We start from the raw sequence: 13,826 nt of genomic DNA, 5'->3' as shown, positions 1-13,826 counted from the left end.
TTAGACAAATCACAGAGCCTGCATGTAATTAAATGCAATATAACAATATATCGCATACAGAACCTACACTGCAGTGAATTTAACCTCATGAGTTATATTGACATTGTGACTGTGGTCCTTTTTCTGAGTCCAACTCTTCTAGTAAGCTCAATATCAATGTGTTTGATCTAATCCCTGATTTAAGGTCATATTGGACAACTTGAATGGAAAGGCATCGTTAAGAAGCGTGTGTAAACCTCTTACTCCAGGTATTCATGAAGTTCAGACTTACCAAAGTCTTTCTTGCAATACTGCCTCTGGCGCTCCCCTCGACCCCGTGCACGCCTACATTTCCCACAATGCCCTATGGAAGGAGCAGAGCAGCAGTTGATTAGAACACAGATAGCGCAATACCCGGATACAATGGTTAGAATGGCACAGATGGGTTGGTGACAGTCAGTAGGAGACGGGAGGACATTAGAATAAGAAAGAGCAGAGCAGAGGAAGTAGACAGAATTACTGAGTTTAAAAAATGGGGAGTGGGTGAAGTGGGGTTGAGATGGGGGTTTATGATATGGTAAAGTGACAGAAAGTCTGTTGAGCAAACCTCCTCGGGGGGGCTGGGGGAGTCGGTTTCCTCTGGTCTCATCCCTCTCCAGGCGGGGCAGGATAGGTGGGCGTTGAGGCTTATGAGGCAGTGGGTAAGCTGGGTTGCGAGGGGGCTTGACAGGCCATCCACCTGGAGAGGGCCGGAGGAGGGGGAAATACATTACTGACTATTGAAATTCCTTTTTAGACAAAGATAGGGCCGGCTTTCCAAAACTGAAAGGGATTGCTTAGGTTTTGCCACTGCCACCTCTATATAAGTATGCTTGTAAATTACATGACCGAAAAGCCTTAATAATGTAGATTTGTTTTAATACAACATGATCACACATTCTGCTTTGTACCCGGTTGTTCTAAATGACATTGATTGCTAGTTTTTATATGATAAAAGACAATCAATATCAAGTCACTCCTCCAAGGTCTGTCAAAAATCTCTGTGAGCCACAATGTAGGACCATATTTCCGGCCCTATCCTCAGTCTCATAGCGTGCCCCAATATATTAATTTCAGCTGTTCTTATTTTTGATCCTATTTTCATAAAACTGTTGAGTATTGTTGAGCAGGACCACAAAAGATCAATTATGTTGCTTGATTCGCCTTAAGTATTCTGAGAACTTTAACCACAAATCAAAATGAACTGACCCTTGAGAAGGTCTCAACCCCCTAGTTGGGAAACACGATGCCCTGGTATAGCCAACTCTCATTATGTCCAGCACCAAATCAATACATAACTAGTGTATAAATGATGCCACACTCTTAGATCGGAGGCTTTTTCAAGCATTACCTGTGAAACACACAACTGTACACATTTCAGCTGTCGCAGTATAGAATGCACATTGGGTACTGGGATTAGGACTGCTAACACTAAGATAAGAGAGGGACGATCCATTCCAAGAGCTACATTCCTTAGCTATCTGTAATCATCAACCAGTTACAGATGAAAGTATGGCAGTCAGCAGAGTTTGGGATCAAAGTCTACGCCCGCAGTCATTTACAACAGATACCTTATTTATTATTGAATGTCGGTTCTATTCCAACCAGCGCCCATTTCATAGAAATACAAAACTGTTTATAGATTTACATCTGAGTTTATTGTTCATATTTTCCCCCATTTATATAAACTGGAATATAAAACATCTCCAGAAGATATTTTCCACGCATTAGCAAGGTGAAGAGAGAGAGTTTTGTAGAGTTTTGCCAAAACATTAACATCAGGTTGTAAACCTTGTTGTCATTATACCTAGGAATAAATGTCATATCCATCTATCAGGCCCATGCTGCTTGTCCAACATGTATTGAATTCTAGTTCAAACAGAGCATGAATGAATCTAGGAGCAGGTCTTCTCCATGCAAATACACCCAGCACCTCCCATGAAAAGGTCAGTTTACTCCCAGTGTCTTCTGCTTAATAAATGTTATGAATTGACGAGAGTGGTAAAAATCAACCCCAAACCCAGCATTGCATTGTATACTTACTTGTGGACTTTTTACAAGTCCAATATGGAATTTGGTGAACTGCTCTTTTATTGCTGTAATGGATTAAATATTCAGTAAACCTGGGCGAACTGGGTCTTTAACAATGGTCCTACCCCAGTATGGCTGTGTGCTGACAGTGGGAGGCCTGGTGGTGGTGGTGGTGGTGGTGGTGGTGGGGGGATCCCACGGGAGGTAGCCAGAGGAATGCTGATTGTGACGTAGCGGACTCTTTCCATGGTACAGGGAGTAGCGTTCCAGTGGGAGCCAATACTCATACTCTATCCCAGAGTTTCTGTCTGTGGCCAACACCTGCAGACACAAACAGCCAGTGACGTTAGAATGAACTACCTGGCCTGCACATAAATGTATCTTCCTCATGTATTTTGAAACACGTTGTTTTAGTAACTAGTAGTAAATGTTTCAGCAACAAAGCCTGAAGAGATGTTTTATATTCAAGCATAGAGCCCATGTGGATCATAAATCACGGATAAAACATTTCAGTTGGACCGTAATTGGAAAGAGAAGGAAAATACTAGACCAGACTGCAGACTGACCATGACATGCAGATCCTCCTTGGTTGGTCCAGTGACCTCAAAGCTTTCCCAGGTGTCTGCAGACCGTTTGTACAAGAGCTTGGTACCTGCTATGCTGTACTCTCCAGGAACACTGATCTTCAAGTTCCCATTGATGACAAATTGAGAACGTCCATTCTGGAGAGCTGGACAGACAAGAGAAGGAATGAATCAAAGGAATGTACAGGATATGGGAATGTTGTAGATGTCCGAAGCTGAAATTGTCAATGGTATACGGTTAATATTTGGCTGAGTTTAGTGTTGCTTCTGTTTAAATTCAATTTATTCAGGAAACAAACTGAAATTGCAGTTGAGAAAATAAGGAAAAGGGGAGTTGGAATTGCAGTTTACTTAACAAAATGTACTTTAAAAATTTACTTTTAAATGGAAAATACTATATACAACCATGCAATTTACACCAGATATCTTAGTTCACCAAGGTTATAAGCTTTATTGTCTTTCCAAACAGAGTAACATAACAAGGACCTAAACTGTGAATGTCAGAGGAGGTTTAGAGAAAGCACATTACAACATTACTAGCTGACAAGTGAAAAGTTTGCTTATCTTGGCCAAGTTGGTGGGACCTAGCCCAAATAAAACCCTGAGCATTACTACATTATTGGGTTCTAAATTGACTAAATCTATTTTCGGGAGGAAATCCTCCAAACAAATCAGAGCCAAGTACTTCCACCTGCCTGCCAGAACCCCAGTTTGCCCACACAGTTCCTCCACCCTGCTGTGGCCAGATTAAGCTTTTAATAGAGTTCCGTTAAGGGATCCCCACATGTTCCATTTGAGAAGTCCCATCATTGTGGTTTTGTAAATGTGGGTGAGAATAGATGGACAGCTCTGGGTGTGTGTTGACTGGAGAGCCTGGCCAGAGTGCAGCTGGGTATCAACCAGAGGGCTGTATCTGTGTCTGGTGCCAGGATGTGGCAGTGAGTTCAGAGGAAATGTGTCTATAACCATGGGTGGGTTGAAACTCATAGACAACATACAAATGACAATAAAAAAGATCAAAGTTTAATTAGTGATGCACAGAACATTGGTGCTGCCCTTCTGTGACAGATTTCCCTGTGTGTGGGTGTGTGTGTGTGTGTGTGTGTGTGTGTGTGTGTGCATGCGTGTGTCTGATCACACTCATACAATATGAGAAAGTCACACAAGTACAAGGTTCAAAGACATATCTTCTACCCAGATAGTTCCACCTCTTACCCAGATAGTTCCACCTCTTACCCAGATAGTTCCACCTCTTACCCAGATAGTTCCACCTCTTACCCAGATAGTTCCATCTCTTACCCAGATAGTTCCACCTCTTACCCAGATAGTTCCACCTCTTACCCAGATAGTTCCATCTCTTACCCAGGTAGTTCCATCTCTTACCCAGATAGTTCCATCTCTTACCCAGATAGTTCCATCTCTTACCCAGATAGTTCCACCTCTTACCCAGATAGTTCCACCTCTTACCCAGATAGTTCCACCTCTTACCCAGATAGTTCCACCTCTTACCCAGATAGTTCCACCTCTTACCCAGATAGTTCCACCTCTTACCCAGATAGTTCCACCTCTTACCCAGATAGTTCCATCTCTTACCCAGATAGTTCCATCTCTTACCCAGATAGTTCCATCTCTTACCCAGATAGTTCCATCTCTTACCCAGATAGTTCCTGCTGTTATCGGTGACACGGATGTGAGTAGCACCGGCTGGGATCATTGCCACTTCATTGTACTCGAACATACCCTCTATAACAGAAAACAGAGACAATCACATGTAGATATTACAGAAAGAGACAAGCATAATTATTCATTGATAGACAGGTTTACATTAATAATGTATCTAAAGTATATAAACAACTGCTAATATGTGGTACTGTACAATATTTAATGATTTAGGGACTGTTAACTAATACTAAGAAGTTAAAACCAAAGGTATATTTATCTAGGAACATTGACAGGAGTCTCACTCCTATAGCCTTAACATGAGATAGGGTGCAGGTCAGGCTGCAGGCTGTTAGCCAGCCTGCTAGCATAGTGGAGTCTGTCGATAGCATAGCCAGAGTAGTTAGTACAGCTTTACCTATTACCACTGTGACTCGTTCCAGGCTGAGAAAAGTTAAACAAGGTAGTGCTAACAAAAACAACCTTATTAAGATAAAGCCTTCCTCCACCTCGGTCACAAATAAAAATGACTGTATCACCTCGCATCTCAAAATGGGACTCCTAAATGTTAGATCCCTTGCTCCAAAGGCAGTCGCAGTGAATGAATTAATCTCTGATCATAAACTAGATGTTATTGGTTTATGTGAAACATGGCTAAAGCCTGATTAATTCACTGCCTTAAATGAGGCCTCTCCTCCTGGTTATATAGTGATCATATCCCTCGTGCGTCCCGAAAAGGAGGGGGTGTCGCTAATATTTATGACAGTAAATATACATTTACTCTCAAACACATCACTGAGTTTCAATCTTGTGAAGTTTTACTCATGAAAGTTAACCAGGCCGATAAATACGTTTTACTATTTATAGGCCCCCGGGTCATACACAATGTTCCTCAATGAGTTTCCAGAATTCTTGTCTAACCTTGTAGTCATGGCAGATAGTATTCAAATTTTTGTCGATTTCAATATTCATATGGAAAAGTCCAATGATCCTCTTCAAAAAGCCTTTGAAGCCATAATTGACTCAATGGGTTTTATCCAACATGTCTCAGGTCCAACACATTGCCACAATCACACCTTAGATTTAGTCCAGTCACGAGAAATAGATATTGTAGATCTAATAATTTTCCCTCAAAATCCTGGATTATCGGATCACTTTCTTATTACATTTACCGTTAAAACAAGAAATCCACTTGCTCCGCAAACGAGTTTCAAAAGCCGTACTAAAAATTCTCAGACTACAAATAAATTCCTTGATATTCTTACAAGTTCGCTCATTAACGACAGAGTAAATAAATCTGTAAACGATCAAATAGAGGATCTAAACTCAACACTGCGAAATACATTAGACACAGTTGCACCACTAAAAACAAAAGAAATGCGCAACAAAAACTTGCTCCTTGGTACACAGACAATACTAGAGCACTTAAGCAAGCCTCCAGAAAATTGGAGCGAAAGTGGTGCTCCACCAAGTTGGAAGTATTTAGACTAGCCTGGATAGACAGTATACTACAATACCGAAAATCACTCACTCACTCGATCAGCTTATATCTCCAACCTGATTGAGGTGAACAAAAACAAATCAAAAATGTATCTTTGATACAGTTGCAAAGTTAACAAAAAAGAAAAGCTTAGCAAGTGAAGTGGGTCTTTACTTTAGTTGTAACGAATTCATGAACTACTTTGATGAAAAGTTCATCACCATTAGAAAACAAATAACTGACTCCTCCTTAAATAGTTATGGTCCTCAAAATCTCAGTTGTCCTAAACATTTCCTGAACCTCCCTGACCAGGTGTCAATGGGGACACTTGAATTTTTTGATACCACATCACTCGACACATTTACTCAATTTGTAATGAGTTCTAAACCCACAAACTGTCAGCTAGACCCGATTCCAACAAAATTACTTAAGGAGCTATTTCCTGTGCTAGCTCAGCCAATGCTGAACATAATACATTGCTCCCTTTCCTCTGGATGTGTAAAAAACGGAATGCCTTCCTAAAGACAAAACAGAAATGCTCGTTTTAGGACCCAAGAAACAAAGAGCGTTGTTAGCAGATCTCACTGTGAACCTCGACGGCTGCATGGTCGTATCCCAAAAACTATAAGAAACCTTGGCGTTACCCTTGACCCTGACCTCTCCTTTGAAGAACATATAAAATATGTCTCAAGAGTTGCTTATTTTCATCTTCGAAACATTCAACGTTCTATTAAAAACTGATGCAGAAAAATGTATCCATGCTTTCGTTACTTCTAGACTAGATTACTGCAATGCTCTTCTCTCTGGTTATCCAGACACATTTATAAATACATTTCAATTAGTGCTGCACACGGCTGCTAGAATCCTAACTAGTGCAATTTTTTTTTAACACATCACTCCTGTCCTAGCGTCCTTACATTGGCTGCCTGTTAGGGTTAGGGCTGATTTTAAGGTTTTACTCTTAACCAATAAATCAATACATACTTGCTCCTACTTACCTTGCTGAAATGATCCAGCCATACATACCTACATGTAACCTACGATCGCAAGATGCAGGCCTTTTAATTGTACCTAGAATTTCTAAATAAACAGCCGGAGGCAGGGCCTTTTCTCATAGAGCTCCACTACTGTGGAATGATCTGCCAATAAAGGTTAGAAATGCAAACTCAGTGCAAACTTTCAAGTGTCTACTAAAAACTCATCTCTACAGCACGGTTTATAGTTAGGGGTTGCCTGGCCTGGGGGCATGAAGGTGACCAGTAGGCTTGATACTGTCCACCCTTGCTGTCTTGCCAGGTGGGCTCTCGTCGCCACTGGGATGCCCTCCCTCCAATGCCTTTCGGGGGAAGAGTCACTCGCTTGTTGTTGACTCTCTGTTGCGCACTTGTGCAATTGGGCTGTATGCTGCTGGCAATACTCGGCCCTCATTCAGGGGGGTTGTGGTTGGTGGGTGGATTGATTTCCTGCCTGTTGGGCCCTGTCCGGGGCCTCCCCCGGGTAGGGCCACAGAGTCGCCGGACCCCCCCCCCCCGTCTCAGTTCCAAGGTGTTACGCTGCTATATTATTGTGCTGGGGGATATGAGGAAAGCACTTCTAACTTTTCTCAGTCTCCTTTAGTTTTACATTTTAGGAGGAGATGCGGTCCTGGTCCACACCTGCTGAGTACCTGGTTTGGGGGGCCCGTTGCTGTCCCGGTCCTTGTCCAACTGGTCATACTTTTGACCTTGTCTAAAATCAAATAGACTCTGGATTTAGCCCAGAGAAATGTATTAATTATTCCAATTGGACTCTTAATATCTCACCCGGCACAGCCAGAAGAGGACTGGTCACCCCTCTGAGCCTGGGTCCTCTCTAGGTTTCTTCCTAAAATTTGGCCTTCTTAGGGAGTTTTTCCTAGCCACTGAAATTCAACACAACTGTTGTTTGCTCCTTGGAGTTTAAGGCCGGGTTTCTCTGTAAAGCACTTTGTGACAACTGCTGTTGTAAAAAGGGCCTTATAAATACATTTGATTGATATTTCACCACAGAGCAAAACGCATGGACATTTAGAGAGTGATAATTGAAGTAGTGGGCCAAAAGCAGATGACATCTTTACTGCTTCCCAGCTGCCGATGTGAAAGTAGAGCACCAAGATGGATATTTCTCAAGTTCTTCTATGGGACTAACACCTTGTTGATATTTATTTTTATGAACAGAGGTGCCATCGTAATTTTATCACACTGTTGGTGCACAATTCTCCAGCACTGCGGGAGAGTATTACATTTTTAAAAACGTTTTACTACAAAATGATCTACTGGGAAATGTAGCAACCCCTACATGTTAATTATACTGTACACGGCTTTAGAGTTCTAAAGTTATTACTGTGTTGGTGCTACGACTGAACAAAGGCCTTCACAGTTACACCAACGAACCTCAAATGTGCCTATGAAGTAGAGTTCAGCAGCAGGCTGTATTACCAATCATGAGTGAGGGTGTTAGACAGTTGACCAGCAGTTAAGGGTACAGAGTTATAGCTTGACCACAACGATTATTTAATCTGGTTCGCTGTACTGGAACAAATGTCTTCACACACCATAAGTACACTACAGACCTTTTGCATAAATTCTACCAGTAGTTTGTACTGCATCCTCAAACATTGTCCAAGGTCAAACGGTTTGGTCATTATAATCTTTTTTAGCAATCAGTTTCATATGTTACAAATCCAAACGGTGACCAATCATCATTTTGTGAGCTCAAGATTCCCTTCTTGAAGAAGATCGGCTTATAGTGTTACAGCTTGACTGTGATGAGTTTTCTGGGCCCTTGCCTTTTTGACCCAGTTGGGGAGTACTGATTGTGCCCAGTGGTCTTAAGTTTGGACACAGCTGCGGGAAGGCAGAAGGCACCCCAGCCCGCCCCAAACAACACCCAAACAAAGTGGCCATTGTCACCATGTTGTCACCTGTCTCAAACTGAGGCATTGTGAAGCTGTACAGTTTCTCCTCAGTTACTGTGCCTACACGCGGTGAAAACCGAAGAGAGTATTCTGTTTCAGTAAGGAGTGCTGGGCCAAATCACACGTCAGAAGTGTTGGCTGTGTGTGTGTGTGTGTGTGTGTACTCAAATTCCTATCAAAGTGAGGTGCCCTCACTTAAAAATTTTATTTCTTTAGGCTTGGTATTAGAACTAATGTCAGGCATTTAGTTCAGGTTTAGATATTAGAGTTAGGTTTAAAATATTTCTGGGGTTAGTTTAAGGTTCGTTTTAGGGTTAGGGAAAAATGTAATTTAAAGGATACTTAAAATGAATTATAAAAAATCATTTAAAGTCATTTAAACGTTTATGTAATATGAATTTAAATGTGTGTTTGTGTGTCTGTGGGTGGGAGAGTGGATATGAATGAAGGTATACTGGTGTTTGCATGCCTGAGTCAATTCATCCATCTGTAGACTAAGAAAGAGTGAGGCTATTGCCTTTTGAGTGAGTTTCTAAAAGTGAGTTTATTGCCTTTTGAGGGTGATTCTCTGCTGTTTGAACACCCAGTCACTGTCCTACCGAAAGCACTCAGATTAATAATGATGTGCTGGAGCTCCAAAGCTTATTTTGGTGGCCTCTACTTTTTACACACACACACACACACACACACACACACACGTTTGTATGGCTATCCTCATGGGGACCAGAAAATAGAAATTGCATTCTCCCTTGCCCTAATCTTAACCCTAAACCTAACCCTAACCCTAACATTTACCCTAACCCTAACCTTAACCTAACCCGTACCCAAATCTGAACCTAACCCTAACCTTAACCTCAATAAAGTAACATTTATGCCTAAATCTTACCTAGATGTCATGCCTAACCTTAAGCCTAAACTTAACCAACAACACCTGGACCTTAAAAAACCCCAAATCTAACCCTAAAATGAAGTTTGACGCTAAACCTAAACCCTGAGCCAGAAACAGACTTACCTCATGGGGACCAGCAAAAGGTCCCCATGAGTCCAATTTCTTCTGGTTTTACTATACTCATGACCTAAAAAACACCCACACACCTACTCACACACTCACTGAACCCTGATGGGTCTACTGTAGCACAACCTTCCGTTAGTATTCTGTTTGAAGAACAGAATATTGGATCAACATGAATTGGAATCGAGCACCGTTAATGTTAACACTGGACATTCATTTGGCTCGGTCTATGCTGCGGACCAAGCAATCTCTGTGTGTGTGTGTGTGTGTGTGTGTGTGTGTGTGTTGTATTTACCTGCTCCTTGTGAATTCTGGTACACACTCCTGTGGTGCAGACAGGTGGTGTTCTGACCTCCACACACCATACAGGCATCCTCCTTTTTCTGAGAGTCCAGGATCAGGTCACACCCGGGTGTCTGCACAACACACCCAGCACACAGACAGCGTTCAGAAGACGGAGGGGATGCTCATATACACACCCAAAACACGATTACTGTAAGCAGGGCCGGTTCTAGGCATAAGCGACATAAGCAGTCCGTATTGATTATTCAACTGTCCATACCTAACTGTATGTTAATGCTGTCCCATACGGCGCTAAAGTGAACAGGGTCCCTAACACCAAGTAAGGTGGTTCTGATTATGACCTGTCCCTCCTTTCACACTCCATCTGCTGAAGCACGTTCTTTTGCTCGGTTCTCTACGGGTTATGTCAGGTTAGGCAGCAGGGGTTTTACGCTATGACCAGCTAACTCTAAGAATTCTAGAGAGGCCAGTGTCCTTTAACCTCTGTCTTTATGGTGCTGTCAGGATGCTTGGAAAGGCACCAAGTGGCCCCAATCCACCTTAAGTTCACACTGATTCCCACTCACACACACAACATGCAGGAATAAGGACACACACATCTAAGTCTTTTTATCCTTGTGGCGACCTGGGACCTAACCCTGACCCAGGAATTCATGTTCCCTAGCCCTAAACCTAACCCTAAACTCTGTAACCTAACTTTTATGCCAAAAAATAACCTAGCCCAAACAGTTAAGCCTATCAAGTTTTGCTTAAACCTAAAATAAACCAGAATTCAAAAACTATGCCCAATTGTAGGTTTTTACCTAAATACCATTTTCTTTGGTGCGGACCTGCCGAAAAACTTTTTCAGCTTTTATTATCTTTCTGGGGACTTCAGGTCCCCACATGTACACATAGATGTGAATCACACACACAGAAACCCAAGTGAAAGTGTAGGTACACACACATCTCCCCTGTGGGTATTTGTTTCGACATACCACAGTGGAACAAAGAGGAACTGAGGAGTGAGGTGAGCGGAGGGGGGGGGGGGGGGGGGGGGTGAGAAGAGAACGGGAGAGGGGGGAGAGGAGCAGAGGACAGGAGAGGAGGGGAGAGGAGCAGAGGACAGGAGAGGGGAGTCAGAAGCACCATAACATGATTCTAGTTATCAGAGCTGAGAGAGTGGTGTATCAAGTGGGACTCTGCATTTCAGTGCCTGCTTCTGTCTGTCTGTGCGTGCATGCGTGTGTGTGTGTGTGTGTGTATACAGTATATATAAAATGGCTGGTTTTCTTGCAACACCCCAGCAATAGATTACAGTCTACACCTTCCACCTACTGTTGTGCAGAGAACATATGAAGTAGGAGGTTTCAAAGTAGAAACCAGCAATCTAATATATATAATTATATACCACCCCACACACACACGTGTGCACATGTAGACAATCTTTGCACACAACAGGATACAGCGGGATGTAACAGGACCCAACCGCAATAAGCAGCCAGGTTGAGAGTGTGTGCGCGCATGTGTGTTTGTGAACGTGTGTGTGTGTGTGTGCGCATGTCCATTGTGTGTCTCTGCTGCTTGAACATTTGTTCACTGTCCTGCAAGAACCACTTAGGTTCAGTATTCTGTGGCAAAGGGCCAGAGCTTAGAGTTTGGTGGCCTCTGTTTTGCCCCCAGAAAACACACACCCAACCACACACACATACACACACTCCCAAGCACTCCCACACATCCAGACAAATCTGAGTTCATGAAATCATTGGGATCAACAAGCTATCAGAAAATGTTACAATGTGGACAGCCAGCACTCTCTATTTAGAATAACTGTCATGGTGATAAAGATAAATGAATGAGATTACAGAAACCATCCACAAGTACAACAAAGCTATTTTACTAATGAGTGCAACTGGTACAACTAGCATTTTGGATTAGTTCAGAAAAAAATGTGTTCCTTTATTTATCTTCGTGTAGAATTACATTCCACTGATCTGTTGGGCGAAGACAATCTGCTACTCGGACACAAGTCGGGGCTTGATCAACCCTGGCTTGGTCGCCTGGGCAAGGCTGTCTGATGTTGAAAGAGCTGAAACACCCGCTGACCTCAGCTTATATTACTGATGATGTGTCCAAGTGCATCCCAATGTAGTGTTTTCCAACGTTGAACTGGGCCAACCAGTGACAACCATGAACAGACTCCTTGACTACGGAGAACAGAGTGATGACAGCTGGAAGCAAAGCAGACGGCACAGAAAGTAACCGGGGTAGTAGGGGTTGGCAGACTAACCAGAATTTTCCAAGAGTAATACACCCGCATCAAGCTACAGAGCTACTTACAGGTTTGCCATGGTGGGGGGCAAATATGGACCACACAACACTGACACTTGGCATTGGGATAATGACTGAAGGTATAGAGTGTGTCTGTGGGAAGGTCGGCGAGAGCCTGCATGGCCTGAATTTCCACCAGGCCAGGATTAAAGGCGTGCACGGGGCAATGACTGCAACCCAGAGCACAGGAACCACTCCTGGTGAGATGCAGGAAGAGCTAAGCCTGAGGTCCCTCCACACTGTCTGGATTCTTCAAGTGATCTGATCTCCAACTCTCCACAGAGCCACGGAACTAAGGTGGGTCAAGTGGCCTCTAGTTAATACGGAGAAAATAGTTCAGTCCGGTTCAGTGAGCGTGCTGACAAAAGTTCTTGAAGCAACAGCCAACGATGACGCAGGCAAACGTCTGTGGACAGATTGGTAGCATGGCTGCAGAGATTTGGCAGGGAGAAGTAACATTGAGTGAACCATACAACAGAAGGAAGTAGAGCGCCAAAGACTCACCAGCTCTGGCACTAGTTCAAAACCTTGAGACGGCAGTTCAAGGAGGCAAATGAGGAAAAGCGAGCAATCCTGGTAATGCAACATAACCTCCTCAGGAAGCAGCTCAATACCTCGTGTTGAGGTCAGTGGTACAGAAGAAGGGTTTTTCCTTTTTAACAAATGCCTTTGGATTCCCCTAACAGCTGTTAGGAAAGAAGTGGCCACCTCTCCTGCTCCCAAGACGAAATCGACCCTTGTCTCCAGGGAAACCTAGAGAAACTCAGTCAGAGAGCAAGATCTGAACTAATGTAAGGCCTTGATGGTACCAGTACCGACCGCGGACCATGACAGGAAGGAGACCAGCTAGAAGGAGGTACAGGAAGAGGTCCAAAACACATAAACACTGCCCAAAGATACTATATCGGCTTCGGAGTGTCTTCGGAGTAAGGTTTACGGCTCCAAACATCACAAGCTGATTAAAGTGACCCTGGATCGGCACCGTGGCGACCAGCCACAGGGGACAACCACAACAGCTGCAGTTCATGATTCACCTCAGGATCACAATGGCCTGACATGGGAATCATCACTGGCTGCCAACTCTCAGCGATCCTATTCACCACTGCAACGAACATTCTGAGAAACACCAGATGACCTTGGGTTACATCACTGACGTTTTGTCTAATAGCATCACATTTGTTGAAAACACAATAATAAGCACATAGAACTATAAGTGATCACTGCCCTATCATAATGCATTTGATCTAATTCCTCTAATGCCTCTGGGGACAGTCCTCAGGCTGTGAGGACTGGCAACAACACTTTCACGGGGCCCCGCAGGGATGTGTCCTTAGACACATTTTGGAGAGGGCCCAGGGTGGCTTGCCAAATTCCTTAGTTGCTGTAGGGAGTACAGTCACTTCTCAGTGCTTTTAAAAACACTGCAGGCTTCAATGGTCCATGACAAGTTCCTGGCTGTGTGGACACGGTGGAACATAAAGGAGATATCCCTAA

At 43.3% G+C, this 13,826-nt stretch overlaps 1 protein-coding gene across 2 annotated transcripts in view; it reads right to left on the bottom strand.

The window, feature by feature from the left end:
- The window catches only part of adamtsl5 (ADAMTS like 5), a 42,256-nt gene that overhangs the window by 2,195 nt on the left and 26,235 nt on the right, over positions 1-13,826 (bottom strand). For both annotated transcript variants that reach the window (XM_010877565.5, XM_010877593.4), the window contains exons 7-12: positions 10,015-10,135; positions 4,290-4,376; positions 2,616-2,779; positions 2,175-2,370; positions 587-718; positions 272-343 (exon numbers count right to left, since the gene is read on the bottom strand). In XM_010877565.5, coding sequence (XP_010875867.2) covers positions 272-343; positions 587-718; positions 2,175-2,370; positions 2,616-2,779; positions 4,290-4,376; positions 10,015-10,135 — 772 coding nt within the window. The remainder of the gene's footprint in view (positions 1-271; positions 344-586; positions 719-2,174; positions 2,371-2,615; positions 2,780-4,289; positions 4,377-10,014; positions 10,136-13,826) is intronic.

The sequence above is a fragment of the Esox lucius genome, chromosome 2, assembly GCF_011004845.1.
Source record: "Esox lucius isolate fEsoLuc1 chromosome 2, fEsoLuc1.pri, whole genome shotgun sequence".
NCBI lineage: Eukaryota > Metazoa > Chordata > Actinopteri > Esociformes > Esocidae > Esox > Esox lucius.
This window is presented reverse-complemented; position numbering and strand designations above follow the sequence as displayed.